This window comes from Haematobia irritans, chromosome 5, assembly GCF_050003625.1.
Source record: "Haematobia irritans isolate KBUSLIRL chromosome 5, ASM5000362v1, whole genome shotgun sequence".
Classification (NCBI taxonomy): Eukaryota; Metazoa; Arthropoda; class Insecta; order Diptera; family Muscidae; genus Haematobia; species Haematobia irritans.
The window spans coordinates 116,329,499-116,354,101 of record NC_134401.1 but is presented as its reverse complement, the minus strand read 5'-3'; the positions used below and the strand labels follow the sequence as shown (position 1 = coordinate 116,354,101).

General features: G+C 27.1%; 1 protein-coding gene across 1 annotated transcript in view; it reads left to right on the top strand.

Annotated features, from left to right (window-relative positions):
- The window catches only part of LOC142241104 (GTP-binding protein Di-Ras2), a 389,473-nt gene that overhangs the window by 224,044 nt on the left and 140,826 nt on the right, over nt 1-24,603 (top strand). Inside the window, exon 4 of the mRNA XM_075312841.1 lies at nt 16,809-16,918. Coding sequence (XP_075168956.1) covers nt 16,809-16,918 — 110 coding nt within the window. The remainder of the gene's footprint in view (nt 1-16,808; nt 16,919-24,603) is intronic.

The window sequence follows — 24,603 nt, the reverse complement described above, 5'->3', positions numbered from 1 at the left end:
CTATAGAAAATTTTCTCAAGATTTTTTTTTATAGAAAATTTTATCTAAATTTTATTTCTATAGAAAATTTTGTCAACATTTTATTTCTATAGAAAATTTTGTCAACATTTTATTTCTATAGGAATTTTTTTCAATATTTTATTTTTATAGACACTTTCAACGTGTTATTTCTATAAATATTTAATAATTTTATTTCTAAAGAAATTTTTGTCAAAATTTTATTTCTATAGAATTTTCTATAGAATTTTGTCAACATTTTATTTTTATGAAAAATTTTGTCAAAATTTTATTTCTATAAAATTTGTTGTCACAATTTTATTTCTATAGAAAATTTTGTTAAAATTTTATTTCTATAGAAAATTTTCTCAACATTTTATTTCTATAGAAAATTTTTTCAACATTTTATTTTAGACAATTTTGTCAAAAATTTCTAATAATTTTATTTCTATTGAAAATTTTGTCAAAATTTTATTTCTATAGAAAATTTTGTCAAAATTTTAGTTTTAAAAAATTTCGTCAAAATTTTATTTATATAGAAATTTAAAAAAAAAAATATTTATATATAAAATTTTTTCAAAATTTTATCAACATTTTATTTCTATATAAATTTTTTTTTTTTAAATTTTTATATATTCTAAAAAGCATTGATATAATGTTCGCATTCGAGACTGTTGTACGTTTTGGCCAGAATTGGGACTGGTCCATACACACCAGGAACAAGTGCTGTACCGATCCTCGATTTGATCCACTTCCTGTTGGGTAGTTTTAGTATTGTCTGATTATACGCATCAGACCGTGCAACGTCAACTGTTGCCAATTCGCTTTACTAATTTCCAAACACAATAATAAATTCACATCTAAAGGACTATTCTTCTGAAAAAATGTTCAACAAGGTTTTTGCAGTTAATATTGCCATAAACTGCAAAATCTAATTTAATATTGTGGTTGATTCTAGTGTTCTTGGGAAACTAAAAATTCAAATTGTTGGAATAACATAAAAAATGTTAAGCAATATATTGTTTTAGTCCCTTGTGTGGAATTTTTCACGTGATGATTTCATCTATAGTCAGGAGTAGCACTTTGTTGGATATTCCATAGAATATTTGAGAATGTGTGTATGGAATTGTGGGATTGTGTACTTTAGATGAGAGGGAGAGAGAGGGAGTATTTGTATAGATCCTGCAACACTGCAAATCCATTCATTAATATTCACATAAATACATTCAAGATTAGACCTCACAAATCTGCATTCAATGTTCGTTAGAGTTTTGTGGTGGAATTACATTTGCCGTCTACACTGAAAAAAAAAAAAAAAAAATAATAATAATTACCTAATATGAAATATCATGCAACATACATTTTAGCACATACAATTTACAGAATACTAAGGACAAATATCTTTAAAGTAAAGACATTTTAAATTAAATTTAAATTAAAATAAATTTCATAATATTTGTTTCAAAACGGGTTGCATTAAATTTAGGACACGATTTTTTTTGAAATTCGTGTTATTAAAAATTACCCTTAAAGTAAGGAAACATATTTTTAATTAAAGAAATAATCTTTAAATTAAATGGATTAAAGCCTCAAATATAGGTTAAAACTCGTTTTTAGGTAAGCTTCCTAAAAAATGTCTTTATTTTAAAGAAGCGGAATCTTTGGCTCCGAATCAATTAGGACACGCAATTTTAGCGTCTCTTAAAATAAAGAAATTTTAATTAAATGAAAATTAAAATTCTTCGTTTTAAAAAATTAAAAAAATTTTCATTAAATTTTAGGACACGAATCTTTGAAATTTGCTTCCCTATATTAAAGCGGCATATCTTTGAATTAAGGCAAATGTTCTTTAAAGTAAAGAAAAATATTTCTGAAACGTAGAATCTTTGGATTAAAAATAAGAAAACTTCCAAATTAAGAAAACATTTTTCAATTTAAAAAAGTTTATTGTAATTTGGATTTTTTTACGAAATATCTTTATTGTAAAGAAACCGCATCTTTGGTTCGAAATCAATACCAAAATCCTTAAGTGAAATTTTGGATCCTACACCGACAAAAATATTTACGCGATATTAAATATTACGCAACCTACATTTAAGTATGCGCAATTTACACAATATTGAAAACATTTTTTTAATAGTGAAATTTTAATTAAAATAAAGTTCCTTGCTTCCAAATTTATTTTATTAAATTTAAGACACACATTTTGGAAAATTACGTCCCTCCGTTAAAGTTGTATGTAAAGAAACACATTTTTGATTTAAAGAAATCGTCCTTAAATTAAGTGAAGTATTGAATATTTATATTTAAGATAAAAACGCTTCAAATATAGGCTAAGACTAATTTTGAGGATTTAACATTTTTGTTTTTGTTTTTTTTTTATACCCTCCATCATAGGATGGGGGTATATTAACTTTGTCATTCCGTTTGTAACACATCGAAATATTGCTCTAAGACCCCATAAAGTATATATATTCTGGGTCGTGGTGAAATTCTGAGTCGATCTGAGCATGTCCGTCCGTCTGTTGAAATCACGCTAATTTCCGAACGAAACAAGCTATCGACTTGAAACTTGGCACAAGTAGTTGTTATCGATGTAGGTCGGATGGTATTGAAAATGGGCCATATCGGTCCACTTTTACGTATAGCCCCCATATAAAGGGACCCTCAGATCCGGCTGAAATTTGGTGGTGTTAGTATATGGTCTCTAACAACCATGCAAAAATTGGTCCATATCGGTCCTTAATTATATATAGCCCCCATATAAACCGATCCCCAGATTTGGCTTGTGGAGCCTCTAAGAGAAGCATATTTCATCCGATCCGGCTGAAATTTGGTACATGGTGTTGGTATATGGTCTCTAACAATCATGCAAAAATTGGTCTACATCGGTCCATAATTATATATAGCCCCCATATAAACCGATCCCCAGATTTGGCTTGCGGAGCCTCAAAGAGAAGCAAATTTCATCCGATCCGGCTGAAATTCGGTACATGATGTTGGTATATGGTCTCTAACAACCGTGCAAAAATTGGTCCACATCGGTCCATAATTATATATAGACCCCATATAAACCGATCTCCAGATTTGGGTTCCGGAGCCTCAAAGAGGAGCAAATTTCATCCGCTCCGCCTGAAATTTGGTACATGATATTGGTATATGGTCTCTAACAACCATGCAAAAATTGGTCCACATCGGTTCATAATTATATATGGCGCCCATATAAACCGATCCCCAGATTTGGCTTGCGAAGTCTCCAAGAGAAGCAAATTTCATCCAATCCGGTTGTAATTTGGAACATGGTGTTAGTATATGATCTTTAACAAGCGTGCCAGAATTGGTCCATATCGGTCCATAATTATATATAGCCCCCATATAAAACATTCTCCAGATTTGACCTCCGGAGCCTCTTGGAGGAGCAAAATTCATCCGATCCGGTTCAAATTAGGAACGTGGTGTTAGTATATGGTCGCTAACAACCATACCAAAATTGGTCCAATCACACAAAAATTGGTCCTTATCGGTTCATAATCATGGTTGCCACTAGAGCCAAAAATAGTCTACCAAAATTTTATTTCTATAGAAAATTTTGTCAAAATTTTATTTCTATAGAAAATTTTGTCAAAATTTTATTTCTAGAGAAAATTTTGTTAAAATTTTATTCGGTTCATAATAAAATTTTCATCATTGTCAAAATTGTATTTCTATAGAAAATTTTATTTAAATTTTATTCGGTTCATAATCATGGTTGCCACTCGAGCCAAAAATAATCTACCAAAAGTTTATTTCTATAGAAAATTTTGTGAAAATTTTATTTCTATAGAAAATTTTGTTAAAATTTTATTTCTGTAGAAAATTTTGTCAAAATTTTATGTCTAATTTGTCAAACTGAATTATATACGTATTGGATCGATCTTTTTTGATTTAATATATACCACGTATGGACTTACATACATTTTAGAAGATGGTGTTAGGAGGTTTTAAGATACCTTGCCATCGGCAAGCGACTTAAGTAATTCGATTGTGGATGGCAGTGTTTAGAAGAAGTTTCTACCAGGGTTGGCCTGTCACAAACTGTGACTTTTGCGACATACATTTGCGACGGTATAATACGTATGTCGCAAAAGTCGTAAACCTACTGTAGAAAACCAAATTTTGAATAGAAGAAATCCTGAACATTTTTTAATTTAGTTTGACAGCATTCGCTGTGAGTTTCTGCAGAAATTTGTGAAAGTTTTCCCATGTTCAAGCCTATTTTCTTAGGTGGTATCGAAATTCCCGTTGGTGAGTGTGCAAAATACCTTGGGGTTATATTGGACAGGAGACTGAACTTAAAGATAAGAAAGGACTAGAAAATCCACGGTTACCCTGTACTGGTGCAAAAGGCAATAGGGAAAATGTAGGGACTAAAACCGAAAATTGTGAACATTCCTAAGAATTGAAACTTCTTCGCACATACCATCGTCTTGGATATCATCGAATTAGCCGCCTAACTGACGCGACTAAAGTATTTTCAGTTTGCGACTTTTGTTACTTTTTCTACATTTACGACGCGTATGTGACGTTTACGACGTTTACAACTTTGCGACAGTCGCAAACCTAAAAAAGTTTGATACAGACCATCTCTGGTTTCTACGCAATCCATGATGGAGGGTACATAAGCTTCGGCCTGGCCGAACTTACGGCCGTATATACTTGTTTTTGTTTGGAATTTTTATGTTGAGTTGTGTAATCAAATGGTTGCCATTCATTGAGATATTTACACCCATTCATTCCTCCTGGTTGTTAAACAATTAAAACATATTTCTTCTTCATATTTTGGAAATGTTCAATACAATTATCCTTTCATTTATTTTTCATTTGGATTTATTATTGTTTTCTATGCCAAATAGTGATTAATTGATAGTTAAAACATAAAACTTATCCATACAATTCAATGTCATATATACTTGTTTTTAATTAAGAAAGCATTTTTTTAAGTAGATAAGTTTATTAATATAAAATAGAATGAAAATTCGATAAATGAGATCAGTATCTTAATTTTGATTTAAATCCAGATAGTTCGCAAAACAATGTCTTTATTTTAAAGTAGCCGCATTTTTGGCTCTGAACCAATACCAAAAATCCTTAATGAAAGGTCAGAATCCTTGGATCCAAGTAAACTATTTTGTGAGTTTAGTAACTTTTTTTTTCGAGTGTATGATGACATTGTTAGGCCTTTGCCATTCGTTTCAATAAACATTTGGGAACTTTGCATCTACCATTTGTGGGAATTGATGTTGGGATATGCAGTCATGTGGCAGGTGCCAAATGACATTGATACATAACAAATTTTGTGGTTGTGAAACCAATTTCATTCAAGAGACTCCGAAATTGCATAAAAATCTGAATGACTAATCTAACGAAAAGCAAATAATGGAAGGCTGGGAAAAAATAGCATATCCGACTATTCAATTTCTCTACATCGAAGATCTCTTCTGAAATGGGAAATTTTAAGCCCATTATGATATCATAGACTGTAGCAAATCTCTCAACGAGATAGAGGAGAAGTTCAATATTCAATTTAAAATAAAGAAATTTTAATTAATTTTCCCCTAAATTTAAGACTTTATATTTTGAACTGTTGGAAATCGACCATGATTGGTAGAAAGCCTATACTGACATCACGTATCAAATGTCAACCGGTTCGGATGAAGTAAGGATTTTTCAAAGTCTCATCATCCTCAAAACACGTCCTACATGCACCATCCCCAGCAGTCCTATTCGGCACAGATGTGCTCTATATTCTAGATTAGGTTAGGTATAGTGTCAGCCCGATATTTCAGGCTAGCTTAGACTATTGTGATACCACCGTAGTGAACCTCTTTCTTATCACTGAATGCTGCCCGATTCTATGTTTAGCTCAATTACAAGGGACCTCCTTTTTATAGCCGAGACCGAACGACGTTCCACATTGCGGTGAAGCCACTTGAAACACACAGAAATATCACCAATATTACTGGGGGAGGGGGAGAATCCACCGCTGAAAAACTTTTTGGTGTTCGGTCGAAACGGGGAATGTTAATTACAAAATTCACGAACCTCGGAGTAAAACTTTAGCCCGTATGGTCATATGAGTGCATATCGGGCGAAACATATACTATATGGACTATATCTAAATCTGAACCGATTTCAATCAATTTTGCCTTCTAAGGGCATATAAGTGCATATAGGGCGAAAGATATATATCGAAGCTATACCTAAATCTGAATCGATTTCTTGCAAACTCATTTTGGGTCAGACCAGAGGCCTATGGTCTGTCCCAAAATAGATACTTTGAACTAAAGCAAATTGGAACTGCGACTTAGACTTCGATTTCAAACATGTCTTCACAGACAGATAGACAGATGGATAGCGCAAAATTGACTCAGACGACGGCCGTAGCATTAAAGGATGATACGGTCAAAATTTGGTCAAGGGAAAACGCGTGTAAATCGGTGAAATCGTTTATTTAACAAATCAAATTAAATTTCTTTTACAAGTTTAATTAGTATAAAATTCAGGAAAAATTTTCAGTTAGGCTTTCGCTTTTCCAAATCCGAATTGCCGGGCCTCACGCTTGACACCTGCCATCAGATTTTGTACAGCCACCTTGTCCACCTTCTTCGACGCAGAAAGCCAGTTTGCCTTGAACTGCTGCTCGTCCTTAGCAGTTTTTTGGTCTTCTTTAGGTTCCGCTTGACAATAGCCCAGTATTTCTCAATTGGGCGGAGATCTGGCGTGTTGGGAGGGTTCTTGTCCTTGGGAACCACCTGCACGTTGTTGGCGGCGTACCAGTCCATGGCCTTTTTACCGTAATGGCAAGATGCCAAATCCGGATGGCTTGCCAAACCAGATATTTCTTTGCGAACTTTGACAGTTTTATGTGCTTGAAAATATCTGCTACCTTTCCCCTTCCTTTTGCCGTATAAAACTCCTGTCCCGGAAGCTACTTGTAGTCGGCTTTGACGTAGGTTTCGTCGTCCATTACCACGCAGTCAAACTTCGTCAGCATCGTCGTGTACAGCCTCCGGGATCGCGCTTTGGCCATCGTATTTTGTTTATCATCGCGATTTGGAGTCACTACCTTCTTGTAAGTCGATAGTCCGGCTCGTTTTTTGGCTCGATGCACGGTTGTAGACGATACACCCAGCTTATTTGCGGCATCTCGGAGAGAGAGGTTAGGGTTTCGCTTGAAACTACCGGCAAACTCTCTTCGTCGTCTCAGCGGCTTCCGGTTTTCGATTTCCCTTCGATCCAGACTTCCTGGCTGTCGACAAACGTTCCCCAAACACTTTAATTACATTTGTAACGGTTGATTTGGCAACTTTTAGCGATTTTGCCAGCTTTGCGTGCGAGTAGCTCGGATTTTCGCGATGCGCGAGCAAAATTTTGATACGCTGCTCTTCTTGCTTGGACGGCATTTTGACAACTGAAGAGTGAATTCCAAAATCAAAATAGGAGCAACATTCTACACACGCACACCTTCAAAATGAGGGGTGTTCAGGTTTTTTAAATGCAAAATTGAAAGAAATACGTCAAGTTTATATTGACCAAATTTAGACCGTATCACCCTTTATTGCCAAAGCAACCATGTGTCTATTTCGTCTCCTTCTGGGTATTGCAATTATATACACTAACTTATAACACCCTGTTTCACGGAGTGGTGAAGGCACGGTTGCCACAGTTGATAGAACTCTACCAAAAATTTTAGATTTTTTACTGTCAAGAAATCTACCAATCTACCATGGTAGATTTCTTGATGTTTTGGTATATTTTGCAAAATGTACCTCTCTAACTAAGAGGAACACCAATTTTCTATAGAAATAAAATTTTGAGAAATTTTTTTATAGAAATAAAATTTTGGAAAATTTTTCTGTAGAAATAAAATTTTTACAAAATTTTCTATAAAAATTAATTTTTAACAAAATTATTTATAGAAGTAAAATTGTGACAAAATTTTCTATGGAAATAAAATTTTGATTGAATTTTCAATAAAAAAATGAGGAAATTTTCTATATAAAAAATTTTTGAGAAAATTTTCTATAAAAATAAAATTTTGACAAAATTGTTATAGAAATAACATTTTGACAAAATTGTCTAACGAAAAAAATTTTTGACAAATTTTTCTAAAGAAATAAAATCTTGACAATTTTTTTACAGAAATAAAATTTTGACAAAAAAATTTTTGTATTTTTTTTTTTATTTTTGTATTTTGACAAAATTGTTTATAGAAATACAACTTTGACAAAATCGTCTATAGAAATAACATTTTCACAAAATTTTCTATAGAAATAAAATTTTGTATAGAAATAAAATTTAGACAAAATTTTCTATAGAAATAAAATTTTGAGAAAATTTTCTACAGAAATAAAATTTTGAGAAAATTTTCTACAGAAATAAAATTTTGAGAAAATTTTCTAACGAAATACAATTTTGACAAAATTGTCTATAGAAATAACATTTTCACAAAATTTTCTATAGAAATAAAATTTTGACAAAATTTTCTATAGAAATAAAATTTTGACAAAATTTTCTATAGAAATAAAATCTTGACAATTTTTTTTAAATAAAAAAAATTGACAAAAAATTTTTTTGAGAAAATTTTGTATTTTGACAAAATTGTTTATAGACATAAAATTTTGACAAAATTGTTTATAGAAATAAAATTTAGACAAAATTTTCTCTAGAAATAAAATTTAGACAAAATTTTCTATAGAAATAAAATTATCAAAAAATTTCTATAAAAATAAAATGTTGACAAAATTTTCTATAGAAAAAAAAATCTTGATAAAATTTTCTATAGAAATAAAATTTTGGTAAAATTTTCTATAGAAATAAAATTTTGACAAAATTTTCTATAAAAATAAAATGTCTATAGAAATAAAATTTTCTATAAAAATAAAATTTTCATAAAATTTTTTATAGAAATCAAATTTTGGAAAACAATTCTATAGAAATAAAATGTTGACTAAATTTTCTATAAAAATTAATTTTGGACAAAATTATTTATAGAAGTAAAAGTGTGACAAAATTTTCTATAGAAATAAAATTTTGATTGAATCTTCAATAAAAAAATGAGGAAATTTTCTATATAAAAAAATTTTTTGAGAAAATTTTCTATAAAAATAAACTTTTGACGAAATTGTTTATAGAAATAACATTTTCGCAAAATTTTCTATAGAAATAAAATTTTGACAAAATTTTCTACAGAAATAAAATCTTAACAATTTTTTTTTACAGAAATAAAATGTTGACAAAAAAAATTTGATTTTTTGCATTTTGACAAAATTGTTTATAGAAATACAATTTTGACAAAATTGTCTATAGAAATAAAATTTTGACAAAACTTTCTGGAAAAATAAAATCTTGAAAATTTTTTTTAAATAACAAAAAAATATTTGACAAAAAAAAATTTTTTGAGAAAATCTTGTATTTTGACAAAAATGTTTATAGAAATAACATTTTGACAAAATTTTCTATAGAAATACAATTTTGACAAAATTGTTTATATAAATAACATTTTCACAAAATTTTCTATAGAAATAAAATTTTGACAAAATTTTCTATAGAATAAAAATCTTGACAATTTTTGTCAAGTCAAATCCAATTTTGACAAAATTGTTTATAGAAATAACATTTTCACAAAATTTTCTATAGAAATAAAATTTTGACAAAATTTTCTATAGAAAAAAAATCTTGACACTTTTTTTTACAGAAATAAAATTTTGACAAAAAAAAATTTTTGAGAACATTTTGTAGTTTGGGTATTTTTGTATTTTGACAAAAATTGTTTATAGAAATAAAATTTTGACAAAATTTTCTATAGAAATAAAATTTTGATTGAATTTTCAATAAAAAAAATGAGGACATTTTCTGTATTAAAAAAAATTTTGAGAAAATTTTCTGTAAAAATAAAGTTTTGACAATATTGTTTATATGTGAAATATCACCAATATTACTGGGGGAGGGGGAGAATCCACCGCTGAAAAACTTTTTGGTGTTCGGTCGAAACGGGGAATGTTAATTACAAAATTCACGAACCTCGGAGTAAAACTTTAGCCCGTATGGTCATATGAGTGCATATCGGGCGAAACATATACTATATGGACTATATCTAAATCTGAACCGATTTCAATCAATTTTGCCTTCTAAGGGCATATAAGTGCATATAGGGCGAAAGATATATATCGAAGCTATACCTAAATCTGAATCGATTTCTTGCAAACTCATTTTGGGTCAGACCAGAGGCCTATGGTCTGTCCCAAAATAGATACTTTGAACTAAAGCAAATTGGAACTGCGACTTAGACTTCGATTTCAAACATGTCTTCACAGACAGATAGACAGATGGATAGCGCAAAATTGACTCAGACGACGGCCGTAGCATTAAAGGATGATACGGTCAAAATTTGGTCAAGGGAAAACGCGTGTAAATCGGTGAAATCGTTTATTTAACAAATCAAATTAAATTTCTTTTACAAGTTTAATTAGTATAAAATTCAGGAAAAATTTTCAGTTAGGCTTTCGCTTTTCCAAATCCGAATTGCCGGGCCTCACGCTTGACACCTGCCATCAGATTTTGTACAGCCACCTTGTCCACCTTCTTCGACGCAGAAAGCCAGTTTGCCTTGAACTGCTGCTCGTCCTTAGCAGTTTTTTGGTCTTCTTTAGGTTCCGCTTGACAATAGCCCAGTATTTCTCAATTGGGCGGAGATCTGGCGTGTTGGGAGGGTTCTTGTCCTTGGGAACCACCTGCACGTTGTTGGCGGCGTACCAGTCCATGGCCTTTTTACCGTAATGGCAAGATGCCAAATCCGGATGGCTTGCCAAACCAGATATTTCTTTGCGAACTTTGACAGTTTTATGTGCTTGAAAATATCTGCTACCTTTCCCCTTCCTTTTGCCGTATAAAACTCCTGTCCCGGAAGCTACTTGTAGTCGGCTTTGACGTAGGTTTCGTCGTCCATTACCACGCAGTCAAACTTCGTCAGCATCGTCGTGTACAGCCTCCGGGATCGCGCTTTGGCCATCGTATTTTGTTTATCATCGCGATTTGGAGTCACTACCTTCTTGTAAGTCGATAGTCCGGCTCGTTTTTTGGCTCGATGCACGGTTGTAGACGATACACCCAGCTTATTTGCGGCATCTCGGAGAGAGAGGTTAGGGTTTCGCTTGAAACTACCGGCAAACTCTCTTCGTCGTCTCAGCGGCTTCCGGTTTTCGATTTCCCTTCGATCCAGACTTCCTGGCTGTCGACAAACGTTCCCCAAACACTTTAATTACATTTGTAACGGTTGATTTGGCAACTTTTAGCGATTTTGCCAGCTTTGCGTGCGAGTAGCTCGGATTTTCGCGATGCGCGAGCAAAATTTTGATACGCTGCTCTTCTTGCTTGGACGGCATTTTGACAACTGAAGAGTGAATTCCAAAATCAAAATAGGAGCAACATTCTACACACGCACACCTTCAAAATGAGGGGTGTTCAGGTTTTTTAAATGCAAAATTGAAAGAAATACGTCAAGTTTATATTGACCAAATTTAGACCGTATCACCCTTTATTGCCAAAGCAACCATGTGTCTATTTCGTCTCCTTCTGGGTATTGCAATTATATACACTAACTTATAACACCCTGTTTCACGGAGTGGTGAAGGCACGGTTGCCACAGTTGATAGAACTCTACCAAAAATTTTAGATTTTTTACTGTCAAGAAATCTACCAATCTACCATGGTAGATTTCTTGATGTTTTGGTATATTTTGCAAAATGTACCTCTCTAACTAAGAGGAACACCAATTTTCTATAGAAATAAAATTTTGAGAAATTTTTTTATAGAAATAAAATTTTGGAAAATTTTTCTGTAGAAATAAAATTTTTACAAAATTTTCTATAAAAATTAATTTTTAACAAAATTATTTATAGAAGTAAAATTGTGACAAAATTTTCTATGGAAATAAAATTTTGATTGAATTTTCAATAAAAAAATGAGGAAATTTTCTATATAAAAAATTTTTGAGAAAATTTTCTATAAAAATAAAATTTTGACAAAATTGTTATAGAAATAACATTTTGACAAAATTGTCTAACGAAAAAAATTTTTGACAAATTTTTCTAAAGAAATAAAATCTTGACAATTTTTTTACAGAAATAAAATTTTGACAAAAAAATTTTTGTATTTTTTTTTTTATTTTTGTATTTTGACAAAATTGTTTATAGAAATACAACTTTGACAAAATCGTCTATAGAAATAACATTTTCACAAAATTTTCTATAGAAATAAAATTTTGTATAGAAATAAAATTTAGACAAAATTTTCTATAGAAATAAAATTTTGAGAAAATTTTCTACAGAAATAAAATTTTGAGAAAATTTTCTACAGAAATAAAATTTTGAGAAAATTTTCTAACGAAATACAATTTTGACAAAATTGTCTATAGAAATAACATTTTCACAAAATTTTCTATAGAAATAAAATTTTGACAAAATTTTCTATAGAAATAAAATTTTGACAAAATTTTCTATAGAAATAAAATCTTGACAATTTTTTTTAAATAAAAAAAATTGACAAAAAATTTTTTTGAGAAAATTTTGTATTTTGACAAAATTGTTTATAGACATAAAATTTTGACAAAATTGTTTATAGAAATAAAATTTAGACAAAATTTTCTCTAGAAATAAAATTTAGACAAAATTTTCTATAGAAATAAAATTATCAAAAAATTTCTATAAAAATAAAATGTTGACAAAATTTTCTATAGAAAAAAAAATCTTGATAAAATTTTCTATAGAAATAAAATTTTGGTAAAATTTTCTATAGAAATAAAATTTTGACAAAATTTTCTATAAAAATAAAATGTCTATAGAAATAAAATTTTCTATAAAAATAAAATTTTCATAAAATTTTTTATAGAAATCAAATTTTGGAAAACAATTCTATAGAAATAAAATGTTGACTAAATTTTCTATAAAAATTAATTTTGGACAAAATTATTTATAGAAGTAAAAGTGTGACAAAATTTTCTATAGAAATAAAATTTTGATTGAATCTTCAATAAAAAAATGAGGAAATTTTCTATATAAAAAAATTTTTTGAGAAAATTTTCTATAAAAATAAACTTTTGACGAAATTGTTTATAGAAATAACATTTTCGCAAAATTTTCTATAGAAATAAAATTTTGACAAAATTTTCTACAGAAATAAAATCTTAACAATTTTTTTTTACAGAAATAAAATGTTGACAAAAAAAATTTGATTTTTTGCATTTTGACAAAATTGTTTATAGAAATACAATTTTGACAAAATTGTCTATAGAAATAAAATTTTGACAAAACTTTCTGGAAAAATAAAATCTTGAAAATTTTTTTTAAATAACAAAAAAATATTTGACAAAAAAAAATTTTTTGAGAAAATCTTGTATTTTGACAAAAATGTTTATAGAAATAACATTTTGACAAAATTTTCTATAGAAATACAATTTTGACAAAATTGTTTATATAAATAACATTTTCACAAAATTTTCTATAGAAATAAAATTTTGACAAAATTTTCTATAGAATAAAAATCTTGACAATTTTTGTCAAGTCAAATCCAATTTTGACAAAATTGTTTATAGAAATAACATTTTCACAAAATTTTCTATAGAAATAAAATTTTGACAAAATTTTCTATAGAAAAAAAATCTTGACACTTTTTTTTACAGAAATAAAATTTTGACAAAAAAAAATTTTTGAGAACATTTTGTAGTTTGGGTATTTTTGTATTTTGACAAAAATTGTTTATAGAAATAAAATTTTGACAAAATTTTCTATAGAAATAAAATTTTGATTGAATTTTCAATAAAAAAAATGAGGACATTTTCTGTATTAAAAAAAATTTTGAGAAAATTTTCTGTAAAAATAAAGTTTTGACAATATTGTTTATAGAAATAAAATTTTGACAAAATTTTCTATTGAAATAAAATTTTGACAAAATTTTCTATAGAAATAAAAATTTAAGAAAATTTTCTACAGAAATAAAATTTTGAGAAACTTTTCTACAGAAATAAAATTTTGAGAAAATTTTCTAAAGAAACACAATTTTGACAAAATTGTCTATAGAAATAAAATTTTCACAAAATTTTCTATAGAAATAAAATTTTGACAAAATTTTCTATAGAAATAAAATCTTGACAATTTATATTTTTTTTAAATAAAAAAAAAAAAAAAATTTTACAAAAAAATTTTTGAGAAAATTTTTTATTTTTGTATTTTGACAAAATTGTTTATAGAAATAAAATTTTGAGAAAATTTTCTATAGAAATACAATTTTGACAAAATTTTCTATAGAAATAAAATCTTGACAATTTTTTTAAATAAAAAAAAAACAAAAAAAAATTTGAGAAAATTTGGTATTTTTGGTATTTTTGTATTTTGACAAAATTGTTTATAGAAATAACATTTTCACAAAATTTTCTATAGAAATAAAATTTTGACAAAATTTTCTATGGAAATAAAATCTTCACATTTTTTTTGTACAGAAATAAAATTTTGACAAAAAAAAATTGTTGAGAAAATTTTGTATTTTTGGTATTTTTGTATTGTGACAAAATTGTTTATAGAAATTTTGACAAAATTTTCTAAGTTTTTAAGTTTTCTACAGAAATAAAATTTTGAGGAAAATTTTCTAAAGAAACACAATTTTGACAAAATTGTCTATAGAAATAACATTTTCACAAAATTTTCTATAGAAATAAAATCTTGACAATTTTTTTTTAAATAAAAAAAAAAAAAAATTTACAAAAAAATTTTTTGAGAAAATTTTTTATTTTTGTATTTTGACAAAATTGTTTATAGAAATAACATTTTGACAAAATTTTCTATAGAAATAAAATTTTAGTTTTCTATAGAAATAAAATTTTGACAACATTTTCTATAGAAATTTTGACAACGTTTTCTATAGAAATAGAATTTTGACAAAATTTTCTATAGAAATAAAATCGTCACAAAATCTTCTATAAATTCAATTTCTTCAAAAATTTTAATTTTCTTGTAAGCTCATGTAAAACATTTAAAATTCAAGGGATATTATATTGTCAATACAATTAAAATTATGTTTAAATTTGTGCTAAGAACGTAATTTGTAAATACAATTACCCATTTAGTAATATTTTGTCACATTAGCAACCGATTTTGTTATATCAACAAAAATTTGGTTGAACTTACGCCCATTTTCATGAAGCTCCGTTAGGGTTTAACTGTCAGTTAACAGAAAATAAAATGGAAATATCTTCTCTCCGGTTAATTATAACTGAAAAATTTTCAGCAGTTAAGCTCCTAACTGAAATATGGAATATATAGGCAAGATGACAGATATATCCATAGCACGGTTTAAAAGTTCGTTAGCTAACGGAACACTAACGGAGCTTCATGAAAATGGGGGTTAAAATTTTTCTTTAACAACAATTTATTGTAAGTTCAAAAATTATAATATTATTTTGTGTGTACATCCAAAATATTGTTGCTAATAGGAGGGATCATAATATATATACAATTTTCTTCAATTTTTGGTACGAGTGGCAACCATGAGTGAAGGACATAAAAATGCAAATACTGAAATAAACTTCTAAAACAAAATACTAAAAAAATCCTTTTGCAGAAAAACATTATTTCCATGGTAACCACAAAGTTTTCATCAAAAATTTTTTAAATTTGTAGATTTTTTTTTGGTAAAATTTGTTTCAATTTTTGGCACGAGTGGCAACCATGAGTGCAGGGCATAAAAATGGTTCTTATAAATCTAGAATTTTCCACATTTAGAAACTTTACAAGTAACTTCTTACCATTTGAACCGATCTTCTTGAGGGAGTATATTTTTCATAAAATCCACGTGAAATTCTATGTATTATCAATGGATCGGCTATAAAGATAGGTTTTCAAAGGAAACTATTACATTCAATTCATGGTGGTGGGTATTTAATGGCGATTTCGATCGGGAAAAAGGTGCAACGTTGAAAGACACTGTCATAGACTTTTGATTCTGTATCGCTCACAATATACCGATTTCACAAATATCCTTCGTATAAAAATACCCTTTGTAAAAAATATCTTTGGAATGTCACTATAATTTGAGCGAAAATACGAAGAGGGAAAATGTATACTACTGTACACTACACCGGGGCAACATATTTTTTGCAAAACGAAATCGGCCTAAGATTAGGTCCGGTCGAACTTGGGCCGTTTATCTTTTTCGTTTTTTTGTTTTACAAAGGGTATTCTTCCTATGTGTGGTTCATAATATTAAGAAGTGAGCTTCTTATATCACTGGGTAAGATTTGGCTAACACAACTTTTAGTAAAAAAATCGTTTAGGTCAAAAGAAATATGATAGCACCAAAAATTCTTCTAATTATTTAACAAACAACTACTTTAACTATAACCACTGATATTTTAGTGTAGCATACACTCACATGTAGTATAAAATAACAAGTGCGATGAATTCAAATTCAAACTGGCAATTGGTCACATATAGAGCAAAACATCACATTTACACCTTTGCACCATCCTAATCAAGTCACCTAGGTGGCACATAAAACAGAAATAATGGTTGACCACAAACCAACTAACCTACCAATAGAACAACCACACATTCATTCCAACCGCCCGCCCATCCATCCCTGCATGTATCATAGCAACATCTCATTTACATGTTGCTCCTGTTGCCATCCATGCCAATATCACATGATCTAAGTTTACCAGAATATTCTTTTTGTTGATAGTCTTCTTCAACTTCTTGTTTGTCTTTTATGTTCTCTTCCAGGATATACCCATAGTAATCGCTGGTAATAAATCTGATTTGGCTAAAACACACCGAGAGGTCAAATTGGAGGAGGTAACAGACTGGGTCTATTGTGAATTGCCACGTTTAAGGTAAGTGTTTGTGATGAAGTATCATTGCCATTTCCCCGTATGGGTAAATTGTGGTTATTGCTCAGGTTGAATGTTGCGTGGCAATATTAAACCATCGATTCGTCTAACGACCCCCCTCTCCGCCAAAGGTAGATTACACGATAGGCTGTAGTAGTAGAGGTAGTACATGGACATCTGGTGGATTTCCCTGAGCTTTAGTTCTGCGGTAATAAATTTAAATTTATTGCTTTGTACTGAAGGATTTTCTTCGCGATGGGAACGCCAATATTTTTGATATTGGATTTGTGTGAAATGTGACTTTGGCATTTGGTTTTATGACAAAACGGCTATCTTAGTTGACACCAGAAGGCGTAATAAACGCCGCTTTCCAACATTGTTTGGTGGAAATATTAGTAGTGGCCTAAATAGCTCGTAAATTAATTTTTTTTTTTTAAATAAAACCATGAGGATTTTGAAGTCATAAATGAAATATGTCGGGACAAAAAAAATTAATTTTAGTGTTTTAAGAGTATTCTTCAAAAAAATAATCACCAATATTAAAATCTTAACTGAAAATGAAAGACATTTTTAATTAAAATAATAATAATTAAATTAGTTTTAATCAAAATAAACAAATATTTTTTTCTGATTCAATTACAAAATTAATTGAGCCCATTAATTTTTTAATTGATATTGCTTCGATCACAAAAACTATTTCCCTAAAATTAACAAATATATACAGCAGTAAGTTCGGCCGGACCGAATCTTAAATACCCTCCACCATGAAACAAATATTAGAGTTTCCTTGAAATTTCAGGAGGGCTTGAGGACTTGAGGACACTTCCCTAAGATAAATTTAAAGTGCGCCTTCTATTTGGAGGCATAACCAAATGGACCGATAAAAACTTAATCCGATACACGTTTTTGTGAGCCCAAAATACCAGAATATTTACAATTTCAGGCAAATCGGATAAAAACTACGGTTTCTAGAAACCCAAGGAGTTAAATTGGGAGATCGTTCTTATGGGGGCTATACTAAAATATGGACCGATACTCACAGTTTTCGGCACACCTCTCTATGGCCCGAAAATACCTCTAGATTTCCAATTTCAGGCAAATTGCATAAAAACTTCGGATTCTAGAAGCCCAAGAAGTAAAATCGGGATATCGGTCTATATGGGGGCTATACCAAAACATGGACCGATACACACCATTTGTGGCACACCTCTTTATGGTCCTACAATACCTATAAATTCCCAATTTCAGGCAAATTGTATATAAACTACGGATTCTATAAACCCAAGATGTAAAATCGGGAGATCGGTCTATATGGGGGCTATACCAAAACATGGAATGCTACGGACCATTTTCGGCACACCTTTTGATGGTCCTCAAGTACCTCTAGATTTTCAATTTCAGGCAAATTGGATAGAAACTTCGGTTTCTACAAGCCCAAGACCCCAAATCGGGATGTCGATTTATATGGGGACCATACCAAAACATGGACCGATGCTCACCATTTTTGACACACCTCTTTACGGTTCTAAAGTACCTCTCGATTTCCAATTTCACGTTTCTATAAGCCCAAGAAGTAAAAATTTTTTGTGTGTAGAGGCTTTTAAGGTACATTAACAGCTGTGTCGAAAATGGTGTGTATCCGTCCATGTTTCGACTTGCCTGAAATTAAAAATTTAGTGGTATTTTGGGTCCCCCCATATAGACCGATCTCCCGATTTCACTTCTTGAGGGGATAGAGGTCACACTGATCCTCCAAATTGGTCGAAAATAAAAGTAAAATTTCCTGATTTTACTTCTCGTACTCATTTTGTACCTCTCCAATTAAGAGGTACTCTACAAATTTTCTAGGGAAATAAAATTTTGAAAAAAATTTCTATAGAAATAAAATTTTGACAAAATTTTCTATAGAAATAAAATTTTAACAAATTGTCTACAGAAATACAATTTTGACAAAATTTTCTATAGAAATACAATTTTAACAAAATTTTCTATAGAAATAATATTTTGACAAAATTTTCTATAGAAATAAAATTTTGAGAAAATTTTCTATAGAAATAAAATTTTGACAAAATTTTCTATAGAAATAATATTTTGACAAAATTTTCTATAGAAATAAAATTTTGAGAAAATTTTCTATAGAAATAAAATTTTGACAAAATTTTCTATAGAAATAAAATTTTGAAAATTTTCTATAGAAACAAAATTTTGACAAAATATTCTATAGAAGTAAAGTTTTGAGAAAATTTTCGATAGAAATAAAATGTTGACAAAATTTCTATAGAAACAAAATTCTGACAAAATTTTCTATAGAAACAAAATTTTGACAAAATTTTCTATAGAAACAAAATTTTGACAAAAAATTCTATTGAAACAAAATTTTTGTCAAAAATTTCTATTGAAACAAAATTTTTGTCTAAATTTTCTACAGAAATAAAATTTTGACAAAATTTTCTATAGTAATAAAATTTTGTCAAAATTTTCTATAGAAACAAAATTTTGACAAAATTTTTTGTCAAAATTTTCTATAGAAACAAAATTTTCACAAAATTTTCTATAGAAATAAAATTTTGACAAAATTTTCTATAGAAAAAATTTTTGACAAAATTTTCTATAGAAGTAAAATTTTTACAAAATGTTCTATAGAAATAAAGCTTTCAGAAAATTTCCTATAAAAACAAATTTGACAAAATTTTCTATAGAAATAAAATTTTGACAAAATTTTCTATAGAAATAAAATTTTGACAAAATTTTCTATAGAAATAAAATTTTGACAAAATTTTCTATAGAAATAAAATTTTGACAAAATATTCTATAGAAGTAAAGTTTTGAGAAAATTTTCTATAGAAATAAAATTTTGACAAAATTTTCTATAGAAATAAAATTTTGACAAAATTTTCTATAGAAATAAAATTTTGACAAAATTTTCTAAAGAAATAAAATTTTGACAAAATTTTCTATAGAAATAAAATTTTGACAAAACTAATTTTATATAGAAATAAAATTTGGCAAAATTTTCTATAGAAATAAAATTTTGACAAAATTTTCTAAAAAATAAAATTTTGACAAAATGTTCTATAGAAAAAAAATTTTAAGATAATTTTCGTTAGAAAATTTTCTATAGAAATAAAATTTTTACAAAATTTTCTATAAAAATAAAGTTTTGACAAAATTTTCTATAGTAATAAACTGTTGACAAAATTTTCTATAGAAATAAAATTTTGACAAAAATTTTTATAGAAATAAAAGTTTGACAAAAATTGTCTATAGAAATAAAATTTTGACAAAATTTTCTTAGAAGTAAAGTTTTGAGAAAATTTTCGATAGAAATAAAATTTTCTATAGAAAAAAAATTTTGACAAAATTTTCTATAGAAATAAAATTTTGACAAATTTTTCTATAGTAATAAAATGTTGACCAAATTTTCTATAGAAATAAATTGTTGACAAAATTTTCTATAGAAATAAAATTTTGACAGAATGTTCTATAGAAATAAAATTTTAACAAAATTTTGACAAAATTTTCTATAGAAATCAATTTTTTACACAATTTTCTATAGCAATAAAATGTTGACAAAATTTTCTATAGAAATAAAATTTGGACAAAATCTTCTATAGAAATTAAATTTTACAAATATTTCTATAGCAATAAAATGTTGACAAATTTTTCTATAGAAATAAAATTTTGACAAAATTTTCTATAGAAAAAAAATTTTGACAAAATCTTCTATAGAAATAAAATTTTACAAATATTTCTATAGCAATAATTTTCTATATATATAATAATAATTATTTTCTATAGCAAATTTTCTATAGAAATAAAATTTTGCCAAAATCTTCTATAGAAATAAAATGTTGACAAAATTTTGTATAGAAATAACATTTTGATAAAATTTTTAAAAGAAATAAAATTTTGGCAACACTTTCTATAGAATAAAATTTTGACAAAATGTTCTATAGAAATAAAATTTTGACAAAATGTTCTATAGAAATAAAATTTTGACAAAATTTTCTATAGAAAAAAACATTTGACAACATTTTCTATAGACAAAAAATTTTGAAAAAATTTTCTATAGAAATAAAATTTTGACAAAATTTTCTATAGAAATAAAATTTTGACAAAATTTTCTATGGAAGTAAAATTTGGACAACATTTTCTATAAAAATAAAATTTTGACAAAATTTTCTATAGAAATAAAATTTTGAAAAAAATTTCTATAGAAAAAAAATTGACAAAATATAGAAAAAAATTTTCTATGGAATAAAATTTTGAAAAAGTTTTCAATAGAAATAAAATATTGACAAAACTTCTATAGAAATAAAATTTTGACAAAATTTTCCATAGAAATAAAATTTTGACAATATTTTCTATAGAAATAAAATTTTGACAAAATTTCCTATAGAAATAAAATTTTGACAAAATTTTCTGTGGAAATAAAATTTTGACAAAATTTTCTATAGACATAAAATTTTGAAAAAAAAAATTCTATAGAAATAAAGTTTTGACAAAATTTTCCATAGAAATAAAATTTTGACGACATTTTCTATAGAAATAAAATTTTGACAAAATTTTCTATAGAAATAAAATATTGACAAAATTTTCCATCAATATTAAGTCTATGTCTTTAAAAATTTTAATTTTGGTATTTGGGTCATATTATACACCCAAACAAATTAGGAAAGATCAGAAAATAATAAACTTCTAAAAAAATAATAAAACGTTGCATATGCTTTACGAATATTTTCAAAAAATGCTATACGAATATATAAACTTCATCCCCAATGAATGTACCACCACGCACATTTGTTTTACATTTTGTGATATAATCATTAATACGAATCTTTGCTTTATTTCATTTTTTGCTATTGAAAATTGAAATTCCTTCCAATTAAGTGTATAAAAAGAGAATTGAATTAAAAATAAATTACCGCTCTCACCTATAATTTTAATTTCAGTGGGCAGACTATTTCAGCACAAACAAAGGTGGGCATAGTTTTCAGGATTTTGTATAAAACCACAATTAATCAGAAATTAATTGTTGAACAATTTCGCTATATTTGTTATTCAACTCACAAGGACACTTAAGTGACGGATACCGATATGTGTAGTGGAAATAAATTGCATAGATATACAACATTAGGCTAGGCCCGATTTAATTACAAATTTGTTATATATTTCAGAAATATTTTTTTTTTATTAAAAAAGAAGTTGAAACTTACAAAAAGTGACACAAACTCGCAATAAAAAAGGTGGAAACTCTATATAGAAATAAAATTTTGACAAAATTTCCTATAAAAATAAAATTAGGCAAAATTTTCTATAGAAATAAAATTTTGACAAATTTTTCTAAAAAATAAAATTTTGACAAAATGTTCTATAGAAATAAAATTTTAATAAAATGTTCTATAGAAATAAAATTTTGACAAAATTTTCTATAGAAATAAAATTTTTACAAAATTTTCTATAAAAATAAAGTTTTGACAAAATTTTCTATAGTAATAAACTGTTGACAAAATTTTCGATAGAAATAAATATTTGACAGAATTTTCGATCGAAACAAAATTTTCTATAGAAATAAAATTTTGACAAAATTTTCTATAGAAATAAACCTTTGAGAACATTTTCTATAGAAATAAAATTCTGTATAGAAATAAAGTTTTCTATAGAAATAAGATTTTGACAAAATTTTCTATAGAAATAAAACTTTGAGAAAATTTCCTATAAAACAAAATTAAAAAAATTTTCTATAGAACTACAATTTTGAAAATTTTTCTATAGAAATAATATTTTGACAAAATTTTCGATAGAAATAAAATTTTGATTGAATTTTCTATAGAAACAATATTTTCTATAGAAATAAAATTTTGACAAAATTTTCTATAGAAATAAACCTTTGAGAACATTTTCTATAAAAGCAAATTTAACAAAATTTTCTATAGAAATAAGATTTTGACAAAATTTTCTATAGAAATAAAACTTTGAGAAAATTTCCTATAAAGCAAATTTAACAAAATTTTTTATAGAAATAACATAAACAAGGTTCGATTCCTGCTTCGACCGAACACCAAAAACTTTTTCAGCGGTAGATTATCGCACCTCAGTAATTCTGGAGACATTTCTGAGGGTTTCAAAGCTTCTCTAAGTGGTTTCACTGCAATGTGGAACGCCGTTCGGACTCGGCTATAAAATTTTAAGAAAATTTTCTATAGAAATAAAATTTTGACAAAATTTTCTATAGAAATAAAATTTTTACAAAATTTTCTATAAAAATAAAGTTTTGACAAAATTTTCTATAGTAATAAACTGTTGACAAAATTTTCGATAGAAATAAAATTTTGGCAGAATTTACTATCGAAACAAAATTTTCTATAGAAATAAAATTTTGACAAAATTTTCTATAGAAATAAACCTTTGAGAACATTTTCTATAGAAATAAAATTTTGTATAGAAATAAGATTTTGACAAAATTTTCTATAGAAATAAAACTTTGAGAAAATTTCCTTTAAAACAAATTTAACAAAATTTTCTATAGAAATAAAATTTTGAAAATTTTTCTATAGAAATAATATTTTGACAAAATTTTCGATAGAAATAAAATTTTGACAGAATTTTCTATACAAACAAAATTTTCTATAGAAATAAAATGTTGACAAAATTTTCTACAGAAATAAACATTTCCTATAAAAGCAAATTTAACAAAATTTTCTATAGAAATAAGATTTTGACAAAATTTTCTATAGAAATAAAACTTTGAGAAAATTTCCTATAAAGCAAATTTAACAAAAATTTTTATAGAAATAACATAAACAAGGTTCGATTCCTGCTTCGACCGAACACCAAAAACTTTTTCAGCGGTAGATTATCGCACCTCAGTAATTCTGGAGACATTTCTGAGGTTTCAAAGCTTCTCTAAGTGGTTTCACTGCAATGTGGAACACCGTTCGGACTCGGCTATAAAATTTTAAGAAAATTTTCTATAGAAATAAAATTTTGACAAAATTTTCTATAGAAATAAAATTTTTACAAAATTTTCTATAAAAATAAAGTTTTGACAAAATTTTCTATAGTAATAAACTGTTGACAAAATTTTCGATAGAAATAAAATTTTGACAGAATTTACTATCGAAACAAAATTTTCTATAGAAATAAAATTTTGACAAAATTTTCTATAGAAATAAACCTTTGAGAACATTTTCTATAAAAGCAAATTTAACAAAATTTTCTATAGAAATAATATTTTGACAAAATTTTCTATAGAAATAAAACTTTGAGAAAATTTCCTATAAAACAAATTTAACAAAATTTTCTATAGAAATAAAATTTTGAAAATTTTTCTATAGAAATAATATTGTGACAAAATTTTCGATAGAAATAAAATTTTGACAGAATTTTCTATACAAACAAAATTTTCTATAGAAATAAAATGTTGACAAAATTTTCTACAGAAATAAACATTTTCTATAAAAGCAAATTTAACAAAATTTTCTATAGAAATAAAATTTTGTATAGAAATAAAATTTTCTATAAAAATAAGATTTTGACAAATTTTTTATAGAAATAAATCTTTGAGAAAATTTCCTATAAAACAAATTTAACAAAATTTTCGATAGAACTAAAATTTTAAAAAATTTTCTATAGAAATAATATTTTGACAAAATTTTCTATAGAATAAAGTTTTGACAAAACTTTCT